General features: G+C 42.9%; 1 protein-coding gene across 5 annotated transcripts in view; it reads right to left on the bottom strand.

Moving 5' to 3' along the window:
• NEMP2 (nuclear envelope integral membrane protein 2) overlaps positions 1-19,623 on the bottom strand; it is an 89,838-nt gene that overhangs the window by 12,595 nt on the left and 57,620 nt on the right. For 3 of the 5 annotated variants that reach the window (XM_082397392.1, XM_082397391.1, XM_082397390.1), the window contains exons 2-8: positions 13,090-13,205; positions 8,637-8,868; positions 8,426-8,498; positions 6,870-6,963; positions 5,926-6,040; positions 3,745-3,970; positions 410-586 (exon numbers count right to left, since the gene is read on the bottom strand). In XM_082397392.1, coding sequence (XP_082253518.1) covers positions 410-586; positions 3,745-3,970; positions 5,926-6,040; positions 6,870-6,963; positions 8,426-8,498; positions 8,637-8,868; positions 13,090-13,205 — 1,033 coding nt within the window. Of the gene's footprint in view, positions 1-409; positions 587-3,744; positions 3,971-5,925; positions 6,041-6,869; positions 6,964-8,425; positions 8,499-8,636; positions 8,869-13,089; positions 13,206-17,854; positions 17,977-19,623 lie in introns of all 5 variants that reach the window. The other 2 variants (XM_082397393.1, XM_082397394.1) reach the window with 2 other exon arrangements.

Below are 19,623 nucleotides of genomic sequence, written 5' to 3'. Positions count from 1 at the left end.
AATCTTTAATTTAAGGGCCCTGTCGTTTGGATAAAGCTAGGAAGAAGGGAAAGCAGTAGGGAAAAGATGCTGGGGCAGAGATGTCTTTCTTGGTGATCTTTACAAATGACTTTTCCTCTCCCCCGTAGGAAGAGAAGCAGGTGACACATCCCATTCCGTCTCCCTTCTCCTATGAGTTATCTTTATGGCCTTCCCTATGAAACACATCTGATCAACATTTATTCTGACACTGGCAGTTCCACGGGGCGAGGCAGAGCACTGAAGCAAAAGCGACTCTGACAGCTTCCATGTCATTTGCTATCCAGGGAAGTTGTCTGTTTCTAGCCTGAAGTATCTGATCCAAACCATCATGTTATTTTCACGGTAACTCCAACCCAAGCTGTGTCGCGGACAGTGGAGCGGGGCTTACGTTTTAGGCGCCCGGAGCCTGGAGACGGCCAGCCAGGACGGGAAGCCGGGGCTGCAGCAGGCCTGGCGCAGGTCCTCCAGGGCGCGGGTCGTCGCAGCATCGGCTTGTTCCCTGTACTCGTCTTCAGTAAGAAACTTAACCACCAGCTTTTCTGATGTAAACCATTTCTTCATTTTCCTAAAACAGGCGGCATTTGGTTGCTAGATTCCTGGCCATATTTGGTTGCTCAATTCAACCCTTAAGATTTATAAAAATACATTTCTTCGACAGTAACGGTAATAATTCTTAACTTCCTCTATATCATACTATACTTTATTATTGTTATCATGACGGAGGTTTACAGAACGTGTAGTTTGGGCCTAACAGTACATTTTCCCTCTTCCTGGACCATCTGAAATAATGTCCTACGGCGTTTGAGGATCAATTTCTGATAGAGATGTTGATTGCATTTTTCTTCCTCAGTGATTTCAAATCAGACAATTACAAGTCTGGCTTCTTTATGCTTGCCCTGCTTATTTTCTTAGCAGCAAGCCTCTGAGATGTCCTTTTATGGAGACCTAGCAGAATCACTTGCCTCTTAGTCTGAACAGAGAAGCCAGGAAGATTTGTGGAATATCGCCTCCACCTAGTGGTGGGGATTCTGACTAATCTTAGAGGAAGTAAACACTGTACAAGGGTCGTGTATACACAGTCATTTATAATAATTCTTCCTCTGCTACATGCTGAGGGGCTCATGATTGGAATTTTTTTCCAACCAAAAAAGTCCTAAAGGGAAGAATCTCATAAAAATAGTAATGATGAAAAGGTTTTAACATATATGTTATACTTACCAATGAGTTTAAAAAAATGTTTTTAGGTGGTTTAAAATTTAATTTAACCAGAGATTCCCAAATATAAATGAGCATCAGAATTACCAGGAGGTGTTTTAAACATACATTTTCTTGAGGTTTGGGACCTGAAAAATCTTTAAACTTTTATTGTCTGGTGGTTGATGAGCTGAATTAGGGAACCACTGACATTATTTCCTTCTCCTTTTCTGAATACCTAGACTGTCTCCCTAGAGGAAAACTCCTGGGCTCTGAGGAGAAGCCTGGGACACAGTCCTGGTTTTGAGGTTTACCCACTGTGTGAACTGGGGCAATTCCTTCACAGTTCTGAGCCTCACCTTGCTCACATGGAAAAAAATGAAAGCAACAAGGAGGTCACTGTACAGATGAAGTACATTATTTTGTGTCAAGTGCTTAGCACAGTGAGTGGTCTATAATAAGTGTTCAACAAAGATAATCAAAAGAATAGCTACCATATATTATTAAAATATATTCAAACAGCTCTTTGCAAATTAGAAAGTACTATACACATCAAAGTATTTCCTCTGGTTTATTATTTAACCTATAAGTTCCTGTTTTATCCCCTAATGTTTCACATAATTACTCACTACCAAGATGAGAAGTTGAGGAAGTTTTGATCATTACGCTTGTGTTAACAGAACGCACAGCAAATGCATTAAAGGATCACCGTGCAGGTGACAGAACACACTTTGCTCTTGGCAGGGCAGTGGATGTTTAAAGGGAAAGTGGAAGGAATTCTCTCTTGGGCTCCTCGGGCCACAAGCCTGGCAAAGGACCAGAGGTCTGAAGGATGTGTAGTGGCCACTGTCCTCCTGGCAGAGGGACCTCTGAGACCCCCAGTCACTGTCTACCTCTGAGACCGGGCAGGGGGAAGCAGTCAGCATCAGTCCCCCGACCCTGCTGCCTTTCAGTCTCCCCAGCATCCTCTGCAGAGGGGTCCTGCCCTGTCGCTGGTGCATTTTAACCCTGTGACGTCACCACACATGCAGTCATCAGATCCAGAAACTACCAGTTACCACAGAGTCTCCTTCCTCACAGCCAACTTTACCTTGTAAATATTAACTCCCTCTTCCTGCCTTGATCTCACTGCCCCACTCCAGGCCCTCATCGCCTCTTGCGTGGATTGCTGTGATGTCTGGTGACTGGTCTCCTGCCCCGGAACCTCCCCTTAACCTCCACCCTCTGTGCCAGAAGACAGATGGGCCCCTCCTACTGCCCGAGGCATGTTCATGGTCTCTGCTTTGATTTTTGCTTGTTGAATGTATTTTTATTTTCAGATTAGTTGCCAACATTTAAACATTGTGTCAGAATTTACATTCTAATCCACATTCCCAGCTTTTCTAGAAACCCAGAAGAGCTGGCCAGGCGAGGCCCATATTCCCACATGGCAACAGTCAGCTCAGGCCGAATGGCAACTGACCCCCTTTCAAGGAGGCAACGTTGTAGAGTTTCACACAGTCCTCACCACTGCCTTCCCTCTGCTCGGCCTCATTCCTTCAGTACCTTCTGGGCCCCGGGCATTTGATTTCTAACCCTGTCGAGGCAGCAGTCAGAGAGCACTGCCGAAGATGCGTAACGGCCAGCTGCCTCCGTCGCGTTACAGGATCAGATCAGATTCTGCAGCAGGGCCTGCGATGCCTCCATGACCTGGCCGACACCCACCTCGCTCGCCGGCCCTGTGATGGTACCAAACCGGGCTTTCTCCCCATCAGGAAGGCCCTTCCTACATTTATTCATCTGGCTGTTTTGATTCATTAAAATTCAGCCCAGTGACCTCCTCCAGGAACTTTCCTGAACTTTTTCTACACACCACAGTTCCTGTGCAGGCCTACTTTAACACTTCAGGGCTGTAGAAACATATGCCTACGCGTCAACAAGTGCACCTCGAGGGTGGGGACCATCTCCTTCACCTGTGCACCTGACACAAAAACAGGTGCTCAGACTCCATGACTGAGGACATCATAAAGCCGTGACAACAGAAGTTGTCTCATCTTTCTTTCTGTCCTTTCCAAAGGCTTAAGCCTTATCTTAAAACTTAAGAAAAAAGAAAGCCCGGATTATATAAATCATAACTTTCAATCATTTGTGATTCATTTCTGTTCCCTAACTCTTATCTCATATGCACAATTACCTCTAAAGCAGTCCTGGGCCCTAAAAAAAGGAAACGTAGAATGAAAGTAGAAATTATAGGCGACCCCGAGCCCAAGTAACTTTGCCACTGATTTTAGTGACTTCTGGGTGAGCTGTCAGTACCTAGTGATCGGTGGTGCACCTCTGACAGATGAACGACGACTAGCAACGGAGACGGGATCAGATGCTTATTACGTTCTCTAACTGTCCCCCTCTCAGAGGGAAATATCCAGATGAAGTGGAGTTAATTGTGAGATTAACTATGATGTGTCCAAAAAACTCCCCCCCCCAAAATAAATAAAACCAGAGCTCAAAATGTCAAATTTATGATGGAAAAATTTAAAAAAGGATACGCACCATCTCACGTAAGCGAGCGCTCGCAGTGGGAAGTGCAGGACCTTGGATGACAGGATGAGGAGCATCACCGCACAGGCGACCTGAGGAATGGCCACGCCAGCGTAGACCAGGAGCAGGGAGAGGAGCTGCAGCGTCCACGCCAGGAGGGTCCTGCTCCTCTCCTCCACGAGGGGCCCATGCTTGTAACAAACGGTAAAGCTGACACACCCAACTACCAAGACGTAGCCTGTAAAAGCAGAAGAATGTAACATAATATAACGCTGAACTGAAAAGTTATGGGAAGAAAACCCGGCCGAGCCATGACTTAGAGCTAAGAACATATCAGAAAACCTTCATTTCTGTTTTCTTTTTCCAATGAAGTTGAAAAATGCATTTAGGGCTAGTTATTCCCTCCATGTGAGATATTAGGCTGACTTCTGTAATAATTAAGGATGTATAATAATAAATTATTATAATATTATTAGGTAAGTATCCCTATTTTCTGGTCCAGAGTCCTAGAGGGCAAATGTGATCACAGTTGCTTTGGTCAGGAATAAGCCTCAGTGTATGTCACAGTCTGCTACAAAAGCTATTCCTAATTTTTATTTTCTAGTCCCTAAATGAAAATACAATTTTACAGTGGAGGGATCGGGCTGTCACCCTCGTAATCCAGTGCTCAGTTTCTGTATTACCAAAAGAGGGACAGTGAGATATTCTGTGGTGTCTCCTGTTGTGATCCAATGTCACGTGCACATTGCCTCTTACGTATTTTGCCAAGTGTTTCATTTGTATGTAAGCAAGCCTCAAGATCTAATTTCCAACTTATAAAAAATACAGGGGAGAGAGAAACAAATTAAATTATACTACAAAGGAATAATCAGAGAAATCCAGAAAGTGGCACATTCTATAGGACAACTTGGTCTCTTCAGCATATCATTGTGATGGAAAAAAAAAAAAAAACCAAAACCTGTTATGGATTAAAAGAGACTTACAGGACACAATAGATGCAAAATGTGATTCTGGACTATATCCTACCTTATACAAAACAAGCATCAAGGATGTTTAGGAAATTTGAACATGGCCTGGATAATAGATGATTTTATGTAACTATTCATTTTTTTAGATTTAATAGTTACTTAACTATAGAGGAAAATGCTCTTGCCTTGTAGAGATGCTTAGTGAAGTATTTAAGGAAACACACCATAACAGCAATAATTAACTTTGAAAATACTTTAGCGTAAAAAGAAAAATGGGCTAAAAACATAAAACCTTCAAGTGAAACAAAGAATTGATTGCTTTTGTTCTGGGTGGGTGGACTTATGGGAGAAATTTGGCACTAAGAGGTTAGGAGAAAATTGATTCTCCCATTCTCTATAATTTCCCAAATAAAACACTTTAAAAAGTTGGGTTTTTCTTTTTTGTTTGTTTTTTAAAATAACATCAAACAAGAAGAATAAGTGTCTCTGTTTCTGAAAAGTCAAGTTTTCATTAGTCATTTATATTTAGGATTTCTCACCTTTCATACTGAATAAATTAAGAAAAAGAAATAAAGAGCCACATTTTAGAGAAGTTTTTTCATGACAATTTAGATGTGGTTAGAGCGTAACCACAACTCAAAGGCACATGCAGTCAAAAAGGGCAAATGCTTTTTTGCTCTTTTGATCATTAGTATAGAAAACTAAGAAGGATGTCATACAGAAAGAGTCTAAAATGAGAACTAGTGAACTGAAATCACCAACCATGGGAATAAAATAAAATATATATATATATTTTTTTTAAATTAATTTATTTATTTATGGCTGTGTTGGGTCTTCGTTTCTGTGCGAGGGCTTTCTTTAGTTGTGGCAAGCGGGGGCCACTCTTCATCGCGGTGCGCGGGCCTCTCACTATCGCGGCCTCTCTTGTTGTGGAGCACAGGCTCCAGACGCGCAGGCTCAGTAGTTGTGGCTCACGGGCCCAGTTGCTCCGTGGCATGTGGGATCTTCCCAGACCAGGGCTCGAACCCGTGTGCCCTGCATTGGCAGGCAGATTCTCAACCACTGCGCCACCAGGGAAGCCCTAAAATATTATTTTTAACAGTTCTTCTCCTTAGTTCAAAATGAAAATTTGGATGCTGGAGAGAAACATATGTCAAAAGGAGGCCCCTGGCTGTACATCTCAGCTTTACCAATAATAGACCATATTTTTTAAAGCTTTACCTACCTAATATATATATTCTGTTTTCACACCACAGCCACTTCAGATCTTCCATCAGTTGCCACACAACGTAAACTGAAGCAAACCAACAACCAACCATTAGAGCCCAAAAGGTGCTATACTGTGTGTGGAAGAAAATAAATGACACAGTTTTTGGTTCATTCACTCTCATAAAAATAGAAATAAACAAATAAACCCTTTGTATTCAAAACTTCTATATCAAACTGCACTGAAGTCAACTCAAGGCACTCTTCTCGAGTCTTGTTAAAGGTCTGATCCATGCACCAGCAGCTTCGATGTCACCTGGGAGCTTGCTGGGATGCAGACTCTCAGGCCCGCTGAGACTCCTGAATCAGAGTCTGCATTTCAACAGGACCCCCGGGTGACTTGCATGTACATTACAGTCAGAGAAGCACTGTTCTAAAGAATAAATTTATCTCAAAATAATGCTGGTGTTGCAAGCTTTCATCAGAGTTAACTACAACATGAGCATCATGAACTAATATATATGTATCCGCAACTAAGTGCGGGGCATTCTTTTATTGAAGGTGTTTTGGGGGAACTAATAATGATGAAGAAATCCCCAGATGTAGCAATGCTGTTATTCAAGGCCCCAATGGTTCAGCATCATGACATTCCTCAGCTAAGCCAAGAGAAATTTGCACTCAGCATAGAATAAGCCCCCATCACTCATAAGAAAAACGTATTATCTAGAAAATAAAAGGGTCTCAAAAAAAGTATCGCCAAAACTTAATACTTAAGCCTACACATAGTAATAAATAAAAATGGAATCTCTTGGAAAAGATACAATTTAAGCCAGTTTATACAATGTAGAAATACGGTTTGAATTAGGAACTTTCATAATAAACATGAATTAATTTTAATCAATTTTTCATGTTTATGAGATCATGATTTCCATTTTTTTATTCATTTGTACATGGTATACCTACCTTAGGAATGAACTTTTTCACCAGCAACAGGACAAAGACTAATGTCATTAGAATACCTAGCATAGTCCCCGAAGAGTAAAAGAAAACAGGGCTCCTGTCAAGACAAGCAGATAAAAGCCATTTAAATGCCAAGTCGCTCTTTCAGTATTAGAAACATGTTTAACTTGACGGTAGTCATAAAGATTACTAAGAAGAAAAACTCAGATGGCAGCTTTAATTACATCCTATACCCTTAAAAAGTGAAATCTCTACTTGAAATTTATGGTAAATAGCTTGCCACTAACTCAAAACAGAATGTCTGAGTTATCTTCTATGTTTAGAATCTGGTCCAATAATAATTATTGGAGCACCTATCACATAGCAGGCACTTGTCTGAGAGCTTAACATGCTCTCACAACAGTCCTGTGAAGCAGCTATCCATGTCTAAATTTTACATGGGAGGAAACTAAGGCGCCAAGAAATTAAAGGCTTTCCCAAGTCAGTATCTGCCAGTTGGAGGATTCAGGCCTGCAGCCCAGCTCCTCTGAGTCCAAGCTCTACTCTTCAGGCTATGTAAGCAACATCCAATTTATTAAGACCATGGAGAACATGAAACACACTCTCTTAAGCCATAAGGAAAAACTTGAAAATAAACAATGGCCAGAATAGCAAGTTAAGAAGTAAAATATTATTGGAAAGAAATTCCTTTTTCATGAGAGAAGTTATAAGAAAAAAAGTATCAGGATAATATGTTAAATTCAACCTTCTGTATCAGAGACACAAATCTAGGAGGTGGTGCAAATGTAAGAGAGAGGAAGGCACCCAGCATCAGAAAACCTGAGTATAAATTTCAGCCCTGGCAAGACTACTCATGTAATGACGGATGTTGGTGTTCTCATTTATAACATGAGAACAATAATCCAGAGCTCACATAGCTGTTAAGAGAATCAAATCGATTAAAATATTGTATAGGGGCTTCCCTGGTGGTACAGTGGTTAAGAATCCGCCTGCCAATGCAGGGCACACGGGTTCGAGCCCTGGTCTGGGAAGATCCCACATGCCGCGGAGCAACTAAGCCCGTGCACCACAACTACTGAGCCTGTGCTCTAGAGCCCGTGAGCCATAACTACCGAAGCCCGTGTGCCTCAACTACTGAAGCCTGCCCGCCTGGAGCCTGTGCTCCGCAACAAGAGAAGCCACCGCAATGAGAAGCCCTAGCACCGCAACGAAGAGTAGCCCCCGCTCGCTGCAACTAGAGAAGGCCCGCGCACAGCAACAAGAGACCCAACACAGCCAAAAAATAAATTAATTAATTAAAATAAAATAAATGTATTAAAAAATGTATATTGATATGTAATACAAAATAATGCACGTGAAAGTACTCTGTAACCAGTACATATCATACTATACAAGCAAATGTTACTGGTTTTAAAACCCTTCAAACACTGTCTTCAGACCAATTGTTTGCAAAATCTAAAGCAAGACCTACAAACTAGTGTGGAAATATTCAGCACAGGGTCAAAAATGTCCTACTCTTTTTGATTCACAAATTTAAGAAAGTAAAAATGAATACTTACTGACTCAAGGTCTTTGCATAAAAGAAGAGGAAAATGCCTGCCACAAACACAAGGAAGAGTTTGAAATCCACAACTGGAGCAAAAAAGACACAGACACACAACAAACAAAGATTTTGTGTCAATGTAGTGTTAGTGAAAAAAAGTCAATTTACTGAAATGTCACTCCAGAAAAACTGATTCCAGAAATCAAGTATAATAAAAACAGACTTACTATTTCGATTCACGCTTACTGTATAGATAAATATCTTCCTGGCAGGCTTCACAGAGAAGCACACAGTCTCCCCATATGGATTGATGGTTATGGTTATATCATTAGACTCCTTTGGTGTCCAAAAGTTATGAATCACACATTTGATAATAGACAGAATGGTTTCTGGATACTGGCAATTATATCTTTCTGTGATATATACGATACTGAGCAGGCCTGAACTGGTAATTTTCACCTACAAAACAAGAACAAACAAATTCACAAACACAGAAGTTAAAACTTCTTATAAGCTTCTTAAAATCATGAGAAAAGGAGTAAAGAGAGCCCAAGACTGGTTAAGTAAAGAACACTCAGAGGTACTTGGCAATGTTCTGATCCCAGGGACAGACCCAGAGATCTGTGTTTAGTCAACACACACTGGAGCACAGACACTTTTTAAAGTGGATGTTTCTTCCCCTGAGTTGTGGATGATGGAATTCCCTCTTCCAGCAGGTTATTGTGGCCAAGGGACATGTGAAAATGGATGAGACAGAAAATAATAGGTAGCAAACTATTTGGTTATAAACCTAATGAGAATAGGGTTTATATACCTACCACTTCTACTGTGATTGAGAAAAAGCATTTCTATCTTACAGATCAGCTGAGCGTATGTGATTCAGGCTTCTCTCACCATGCCCGCTGAAGAAGGATCAGAACCCAACCCCAGGTCCTACTCAAGTCTCACAGCAAAGAACCAACTACAATACTAAGCAGATGATGACAGCCCAGGGATCATTAAAGGACAACTCTGCTGCTGCCTTTGTCCCTCTCTGTTTCTCTTCTTTGTCCAAGGATAGGGCAAGCCTGAAAAGGGGAGAGAGAGCACCAGCTCTGAATCTCAGGCATCAGGTGAAATCACCCATTATCTGTCTACCTATGCCCCGATTCTCTTGGATTTTAGCTCCTGGCTCTCTGTTGCTCTCTCTCCAATTCTACTTCCTGTCATATGTCTCTGGGATTAAATATACACAAGATACACACAAAACTCCTTCCAATATCCTGTCCTCTTGGCTCCTTGAACTCCTCCCCTCTTATGCTCCACTCACCTCAGCTAATCATGCCTGCGGCCACACCCTGATCTTGTCAGTCCCAAACTGCAGCCCCCAACACAGGCTGCATGAAATGCACCCCACTAGCTGACCACCACCTCCTATCTTTCCAGCGTGCCCCCCTTAACACCCCGACCCCAGCAAGCATTAACCCCAGCAGGGAGCAAGCACCTTTCCTCTGCTCCTCACCCTTGATGTCCTCAGCCCCTTCTTTTCCAGCAAGTTCCATGATCAATCATTATAAAGCATTCCCTTATATGCACCCTTAACTTGTTTGTACCCCTTGTGCTCTGTCACACTCACTTGCAAAATCCAACCCTCCACCTATTCCACTTTTGCATCTGCACCACCGATCATGCTGGAGAAACTCGCAGTGCTCTCACTTCAAACCCTTGACTGTGAAGCTGAAGCAGGACCGGAAGGCTGCCGGCAATCATACCACACGTTCCTATCCAGTCGCTCGTCCACTCTCTTCAACGATGACCTCACGGCTTCTCCTTCCTCAATACCCCAACGACCCCTCCCTCCCTCACTTCTGGCTGGTGATCCTTCCTACTTCACAGAGAACGGAAGAAATCGGAAGAGAACCGGGAGGGCTCTTATCCCCATATCCACCCACCTGTCAGCATCTGCAGGCACATGCTCTGCTTCTGGCCTGTGCATTTCCGGAGGAAATTTCTGCCACAGAGGAGATTTACATGCTCCATTCTAAAGGCAAGCCCCCAACCCGTGCACTGGATCCGATCCCCCTCTGCTACTCAAGGACATCCCACCAGTACTTCTTCCCGCTCTACGAGACCATTCCTATCAGCTTACAAACATGCTGGCATTTTTCCCACTTAAAGAAAAACACACAAAACCCTTTTATTGACTCCATTTTCCCCTTCAGCTATCACCCCCTTTCCTCGCTTCCCACTGCAATAAAATTCTTTTTAAAAGTTGCCAATACCTGCAGCCTCCGGTTCCTCTTCCCCGTTTCTCTCTTTAGCCACTTCGGTCAGGCTTTCATTTCCAACAGGCTGCCCTTGACAAGGTCATCGGTGGCCTCCATGTTGCTAAACCGAGTGGCCAACTCATTGCCAGTCATTCTATCTGATCCGTCAACAGAGGCTGCCGCTGCTGATCACTCCTTCCTCCCTGTCGCACTTCCTGGGGCTCCCTGGGCACCTCCTTCGCTTGTTGCCCCTTCTCTCTCTCCTCTGCTGACCCCTTCTTCCTCCCAGACCTCTTAATATCTGACTGACCCAGGCTCAGTCGCTGGTCCTCTCCTCTTCTCCGTCTAAACTCACTCCTTAGTCCCACGGCTTTAAGCACCATCTATAAATATGCATCACCACTTACTTTTGTAAAAAGAAACACAGGAAAGATATACCAGAAACTAACAAGACTGATTACCTACATGGGTTGGGTGGGAAGGGATGAGGGGGAGTGACACTTCTCTGAGAACACCTTTGTGTAGTTTTGACTTTTGAGCCATATTAATATTTTACATACTAAAAAATAATGATAATAAAATCAACCAGGATGAGGAAAAACTCTGAAATGGAAACAAATAAAAACAAGTGTATTTCAAATGAATAATATAACCATATTGAAGGGGGATGGGTAGGAATGAATTAACCCAAGTAACTTTTGAGCACAATTTGTAGACTGTGACCCCTCAAACTGAAGATAAAACACACTGTAAACAAATACTGAGCTCTTGTCACTAGGTTTGTTTTTCACAATGGTATGGCTTAGCAACTCTGAAATTACTCTAGGATTAGGCAAATAAATCAATATATTGACGATAATTGGAACCAGGTTTCTCACAATCAGAGAAGAGAGTTATAGATATGGAAAGGAGAAAGACTAGAGTGAACCCAGTGGTGTTGGAGAGATCAGAATTCATGGTTTTTGAAGACAGATAGACAGGATGAAAGAAGAAAGAAAGGAAGGAAGAAACAGCCATGTGTATAGGAGTGTGGGTGTGTATATACACATATGACAATGATATCCGGTAGTAATGAACACACCTGACACTGAATGCTCCTTGGAAAAATGTATGACTCCAGAGCTGCCTCTAAGAAATTACAGGATAAGCTTGGGAACATCTTGTTTGCCAGAAGGTAAAGAAGTGCTCAAATAATGACAGGCAAAAGTTAAAGAACATAAGAGCTAGTTTGAAGGGGCTCCTACTGGCCAAATCTAGGACAATTTGAATAACAAAACAAATAATAAGAGTAAGGAATTGTAGTCCAGCAAATGAATTGGCAATCCATGAAGCTATATGGATATAAATAAATTGGGGAGGTAAAACTCTTCCTTATAGAAGAATGCCAATGAATGTAGAAGGAATAATGGAATTAGAAAATCACCATTTGATAAACATCGTGATGATAATCGATTCAGGCAAGCATCATCAACAGATAATAAAACTAGGGGGTGAAAGTTTGATGAGGAATAGAGTATATACATAGTCTCAAATTATCCCCTCAAAATAGTCATTCATTACAGAGGTGAAAATAGTTATTTTACAGTGGTAAAACTGTAAACTGACAGATAACACCTTAAACAAGTGACCAACGTGGTATATATTATCAGTAACAGTACAAAGCAACATCAAGTGCCTATTGATATGATGATGTCCTAGCTCTTCCCTCAGATACCCTGTTGGGTAACTCACATCACTGAGATCTTACTCATGTGTCACCTTTTCAATGAGAATGACCCTGACCACTCTTTTTAATACTGCAACTTGCCTCCACCCACCTCATTCCACTTATCTCACTCTACATTTTTTTTTTTATAGCACTTACTAGTTTTATAATTTTCTTCTCTTTTACATTTATGGCTAACCCCACCCTACCCCCTACCCCCATTCCCAAGAGTGTAAACATCACAGGAGCGGGGATCTATTTTGTTCACTGATGGATCCTAAGAGCCTAGAATAATTCCTGGCACTTAGTAGGTGCTTAATAAATATTCATTAAATGCTGAAGGAAGGAAAGTGCTAGGCTATTAAGAGTAACTACTATCTTGACCACACCTGGGATCAGAGGTAACTTCAGAATTTCTATAGAGAAGGGTTTTAGATAGCAATTATTTTGGAAAGTAGGCGACAGGGTATTGTCTTGAGCCATGTCCAAACAGCAAGCACAGTGCACTCAGATAGTATATCTACTTGGAGTGGTTAGAGAGGGGCTGATGAAGAGTATGGAGGTTAATGTCCCCTCCCATAGCCTTCCCCCTGAACTACTGTGTGTAATCCCCCAGGCAGCTTTCATACTGATACACAGCTCTATGTCATACAAAAGCTACTTCTACTCTTGAAATAGTACGTTTTTAACTCCCTGTTCCTAAGACATAATTTGAAAGTAGGCTCTTACCTGCACAGTTGACCATATATACTTCCATTTCACTTGGGATTTTTGATTGTAGCAGTAACAGTCTGACTGAGACGTTTTAATTAAATCCATTTCCTTCAAAGCTTTACATCTTGGAACTGAGAAACGGAAAAGAGAATATATTTCCTAAATATGTAATTGCCCAGAATCTTATCTTCTTTCTTTTTTAATCACAGGGTTAATGACGGCTGTTTTTATAGTCTGTGGCCAGTAAATTCTTCTACGTGGTAATTATAGTCCTTCAGTCTCTCCAATCTAGCAGGAGGCAGACAAAAAGATTACAGTCCAGTACCAAAACTCTTATGACAGATGGAGGGACTGTAAGAGCACAGAGAATAGGCACTTCTTCAATCTTGACGTAGAGGGCAAGGATTGAGGGAGGCTTCCCAGAAAGGAGGAAACGTGAGTGGAGCACTGAAGCACAGTCAGAGGCAACGAGACAGAAGTCAGGGGGTGGGGTGACAAATGTGTACAGAACCATGGAGATGAGGGAAATCATGAAAGTGCTTCGGCCATTCACGAGGACGGAGTGTAGGTGGTTTCTATTACACTGAGGACTGTGGACTTCCCGCAGAAAGCAGAGCATTGAAGGATTTTAGGTAAGTGTCAAAAAGTCTCAGCAAGATACTGTTGACATTCCAAAGGGTTTAACTGAGAAGAGTTCAGTGAAGATGTAGGCAGGGTTAAGGCATTAACAACAAGGAACCGTGAAGTTCCCAGGCACCAACAAGAGCAGAAAGCCTTCAACATCCCTAGGCCTGAAAAGGCAAAGGGAGGACCCGTTGTTACTGGAGCCAAGAGGACAGTAGTCTAAGAGAATGCAAACCCTGCCAGAACTTCAGGGGGAGCTCTCTCCTGCCCTTCCGTCAGTGCCTCTCATCTGCCAAACCCAATCGGAAGCCAGAGGGCAAAGAAGCCCACAGAGGCCAGCTTCCAGGAACTGAGCAGGGGAGAGCAAGGCAGAGAATGGATCTGTGGGAACAGAGAACACAGTCGTGTCTTAGAAAGAGCATTCTGCAAGCCACGCAAAATGTTAGCGGGGAAGAAGACTGAAAGCAGAAGAACTGTGGAGGCTCCCGAAGCAGTCTAAACAAGAAACAAACTAAGTAGGCAGGAGAAAGAACAGATGTAAGAGCACCTAGGAAGTGGAATCAACAGACTCAGAGATTCAGAAATGACTTGATGGTTCTGGTGAGTGGGATAAGGAATACTAGAGAAGAAGCAAAAAAAGGGGCAGAGTTCAATTTTAGAAGTACTGAGTCTTGGTTGGTGGGGCTAGGTGAAGATGGATAGGTCTGTAGCACAGGAGAAGTTTGGCTGGAGACAGATGTAGTACATACATATGTGTGTGTGTTCTGTGTAATACACAAAAATATTTTATATATAGTATGTAATATATAATACAATATAACACAGTATAACAGAGAGAGAGAGAAGACAGGTGCTGCATTACAGATGGTAAATGTAGTAAATGCCGCAAGAAAATTATGAAGTAATGGGGTTCATTTTATTCTGAGGCTGCTGCTATATTTGAATTTAAAATGAAGTGAGATAAAAGTCACAGATGCTTCTGGACCCAGGATAGGGTATCACCACTACGTCTGTCAAATATGAAACAGCAACAGGGAACGTTTATGCGCACATCGAGAAACGGGCCTTATGCCCAAACCCCCGCTCCTCTAAGGAGAGTGTGATCAGCTGTTTCTCCAGAAGAACCTGAAATGAAGCTAGAACAACCTGCTACACCAAAGTTGGGGAAGGATCGGGTAACCAGTAATAACAAATTGACAATTACATCCATTTAGGGAATAACACTAAGTAAGCCCAGATAGATCCTGGTCTGGCCTAGAAGCATCCTTAGCATTAAGCTGCAGAAAAGTGAAGAAACAGACACTGTGAATGCCTATCACCTCTGGAAATACAACTGCATAAAAGTCAAGGTTCTCAGGTGGCTGCACAGAGCAGGGAAGTTACACGAGGATCCAGTACCCTCCACTGTGATGCTGTGAAACCATTTAATCTTTACTCTTAACATTGTGATGCATATGTTTTTAAATATACCAAGAAGTTTGCAGAGTTTGAGAGTCTGAGATGCAAATATAAGAATCCAGGTTAAGAGGCAGATCTCAAAAAGGCATGAGAAGGAAGCTCTAGAGGCTCTCTTTTAAATATAGGCTACAAAAATTAAAAATGCATTCTTTCATGGTCTGTTTATACACAAGGGCAAAAAAGAGAATGCAGAACAGTGTTAACAACACACAAAGCAACAGATGCTGAGGAGCCTTCTTGGGTGTATCTGAGACACAAACGACTCCTGGCCACGGGCTGCACAGGGGACAGGGCCCTCCCGGGACCCCAAGGGGCTGCAGCTGGCCGTATGAAAGGCGCGTGTCCAAGGAGGCAGTGCGGATCCTGGAAGGGCCTGAGCGACTGCGATGATAACACACCACGCACGTTAAAAGCCCTCAGCTAGAGAGCAGCAGGGGCGGCTCCGGACTCGCCTTCTGGTATCCCATGTCCTGCCTTCCACCGTGCCCTGTGGGCTCTCTAAGCAGGAACAGGGCGAAATCGGGAGGCTGGGGTTGAGAACCTTATGCTGGGAGTCCCCAGCGGAAGAGGGGTTCCTACCTATTGTTGGGGAGGGAGCACACTCTGGGGCTGGGGGCAGGTGAAGAGCGCGAGGTCTATGGTCTGCAGACCCCAGCAGCCCAGACCACCATGAGAACGTTAACTGCAGCCCGTTCTTTCTTCAGGGTTACTCCTAACGCCACACGCGTGCTCACCAGGGGCTTTTCTTGTGGTCTTTCCAGGGTCCCTCCGTGCATCCCCTCTCCTAGAGAGCGTTCCACTACTTCAAGGGCTGAGTCAATTCCCCTAAGTACACGAACTACCCTCTTGTTAGTGGTCTGAGGAAAAACCCTTTGGAGCCTGAGCTTTGCAAACAAACGCTGCCTTCCAGTGAGGTTTTTTTTTTTTCATTTTGGTCCTGAGACTGTCTCCTAAATCATTTGATATCTGTAACTCTTCAGATAAGAGCAAGATGATGCAATTTGGGTAGAGTACAATAGCTTGAATTTAGGAGTAAATGCTTCTCTGCTGTCCAGGCCGCAGTCTTCTTGCACTTGGGTTACTATAAGGGACTTCTAGCTGGTCTGCTTCCAGAATCGCCCCTACGATGCTCCCCTACAACCTGTTCTCTAATCAGTACAGGGACCTTTTAGAAACATCAACCAGAGCACAGCATTTACCTGCTCAAAACCCTCCAATGACTTCTCATCACACCTGTAAGAAAACCCACCCTCCTTTCCTAGGACCTGGGTACCTCTGACCTTTCCTCCTGCTTGGCCTCTCTGGCCACACCACCCGTCCTGTCCTCAGGATGCCAAGCCGCCCCTGCCTCAACCTTTCCTACATGCTGTTTCCTCCACCTGCAACCGGCTTTCCCCAGATCTCGGCAGAGCTTGCTCCTTCTGATAGATAACGTATGTATTTGCTCAAAATTCACCTCTCAGGAAGGCCTTCTCTGACCTCACTGTCTAAAATGGCACACTCCAACCGCTTTCACCCACTTTCTTCTTACTCTGCTTTTTTCTCTTCATATTATATATGTATTTTTTAGTTTATACTCTCTTTCCATGAAGTTAGGGACATGGCATGTTCATTACTGTATCCGTAGCATTTAAATATTTGTTTTTCATGTGTGTGTTGTAATTCGAGAGGATTGGTAGGTTATTTGGGCGTGCATAGCCGACCCAGTGAAAGCCTGGCCAATCTTTATAAGAGGCTGGCCAGTGCCAGCACCGTAAAAGGGGGTGCACTCTGCTCTTCCCCTTGAAGCAGCCTAATGCTGGACACCTGTCCAGCCCGTGCCATTGTCATCCCACCCACAGAACCTGCAGGCTACGCCTCCTCCTCACCCCACCCCATCATCAATGTACCCTTAACTAGAGGGCGGAGAGCTGTAACCCTTAATACCCCTTGGGCTGAGAACCCTCTTCTTTCTCCTCACCAGGCAGAAGAGGGCAGAGGGAACCAAGAGGTGGCGATCAGCGTGTTTTTGTTGTACTCTATATGGTACACCAGTGTACTCTGTGTAAAGACCTCCCAGTTAGAAGAAAAGAACTTGCTCTGATTCCACCTTGGTCTTCAACCAGATTAAGGAAAGTACAGATAGGGGTACGTTGCCCTGATTCTTGATACTTATAGAAACACTACTAAAAGCATGTTGCAAACGGCGTCTCCCCTGGATTCTCCAGAGCGGCCTCTGGCTTTTGAGGTGAAACTGATGTTGAATTCACACAATACATGAGACATTATAGACAAGGTGTCAGCATTTCATGGTGCCCTCTGGTTGCCCTCATTGTTATCACCTGTCTCCTCAGGTGAATGCATCTCAATCAACTCACACAAGAATTCCTAATTATCTAAGGAACTAGAAACTCACAGCCACAAGAAACCACAACCCTAGCTCCAAGGGAGTTCATGTGAATCTTAAGCCATGGGCAACTAGCATAAGACAGTGACTTGGACAATCAAGATTCTTATCGCAGCTGGCCTACTGCCTTCCTAGAGGGAGTCAGATCTTTTAATCTTAGATTGTTTATAAACGTCTTTCCTAGGCCTCTCCTCCCTTCAGTAATCTTCTTCTAGAGACATTTCATTATTCAGCTTCTACTTCCTCTCTCTCTGCCTGCGGGTAGGAAACAGAAATTATAGCCAGCTTGACTGCTTAGCTGAACTCTATCACCTGTTCCAGCCCTGACACTGAGGGCTGTGAAGCTGCTGGCAGGTCTGCAGGCGTCCTTTATTCATGCAGTCTCAGTCTTTGCCGGTTCATTCAGCTAGGATTGGAACCTCCTGGTGTCAGATCTGGGCAAATCCAAATATATCACAATATCAACAACATCCCCTCACAAGGCAATCCAGAAAACAAAAGGGAATTTCTAGGGATTCATAAAAATGTAATAATAATCATTCACTTGGTCAGACGAGAACAACACCTGCCTAGGGAGAGCCACTGCTTCCCCCTGGAGCTGAGATATGTCTCCTCCCCAGAGGGTGCTCCCATAACCTAGGCATTCACTTCCTCAAGCCTGATTCAGGTCAGCAGAGGGGTCTGCAAGTGTGGGCTATCCCAGCTCTGCCTCATTTCCCAAATACTTAGGAGTATAAGCAGGACCAACCCCGAACGCCATGCTTATTATGGCTAGCCCAGCAAGGCCACGGACCGAGCACGGCCCTCCTTAACTACCTGCAGTCCTCGGCAGGCCCTCTTGAACCTTTCAATAAACCTGACTCCTGAAGAACAGTGTATTTCTGGACAGTTGTGCCCAAACTGCTATGACAAAGTGCAATTCTTTACATTACCAAAGGATTTGAGTCAGGGTTACCTTTACCAGTGAAATCCCTTAGTTCATTTAAAATACCACTCAATTTGAAAATATTCAATTAATCTAATGTTAGGACTACATATCATATATAAAAAAAGAGACAACTGCACATCACTTGCTTTAACTGATAAATTAAATTTAAAATTACTCTTTTGTACTACTGTTGTCATTTATGTTTTCCTAAATGTACAAAGATATAATTAAGTTAAAGAGTTTAGTCATAAACTAAATTACCTTTTATTTTAAGGTAAAAATATTCAGTCAAAACTTCAGAAAAGGGCAGGCAGTACTTAAACCTACTTATAGAATATGCTAAAAGTAAAAAGCACATACACTCTTCTAATCTAGCAGATCTTAAACAATCTCCAACATAAAAATATTTCAGCAATGTTCCTTCTGAAAATTTAACCTTACAGGGTCCTTATGGGAAGAAATATCTTCAGATGAAATTATAACTGAATAATAAAATCACTTATTAGACTGCCACTTTCTCCATCTGGCCTACATAACTGCTTTTCTTTTGGGATAAGGGAGGGAGAATAGTTAAAACAAAAAGCAACAAACCTTAACTCCTTAGAGTTCAAAGGGAGGAAGGATTTTTCTTGGTATTATTTTGTAAATTCAAATTCAAAGTAATTAGCATGTAGTATCCAAGTTACAAAGGATCTTCTCTATTAACCCCAGTTGTTGTTCTTCTAACCTGGCTTGAATATGAATCTTGATTTTCATTTCTCCAAGAATGTGCATAGAGAATGGAACTGCAGCTATCACATGCTAATGCACATTCAGGCCTGATTTTAACTTCAAGTACTGATTTTCTTCTCCATAGATGAATTTGAAAGCTGTGGTTTCAAAGGGCCTATTGCTATGGTTCATTCCTGGGCGTGAACTTCATCTCAGGACATCACATGGTTTCTAGGGACCTCACAAACTATGGGTGACTCTTGTCTTCAAGTTTCTTTTCCTCTCAGCCCGACAACTATCCGCCTGTCCTGTATCAACTGCCTCTGACCTTCCTCCAAATAGGGAACCAGAAAGCTGGCTTCAGTCTGGATGTTCTCCATTCCATGGAAGGGTGTGTGTGTGTGTTGAAGACAGAAATTTAGAACAGGAAATATCATTTAAT

This window comes from Balaenoptera borealis (genome assembly GCF_965194805.1).
Source record: "Balaenoptera borealis genome assembly, chromosome: 6".
In the NCBI taxonomy this organism is placed as follows: Eukaryota; Metazoa; Chordata; class Mammalia; order Artiodactyla; family Balaenopteridae; genus Balaenoptera; species Balaenoptera borealis.
This window is presented reverse-complemented; position numbering and strand designations above follow the sequence as displayed.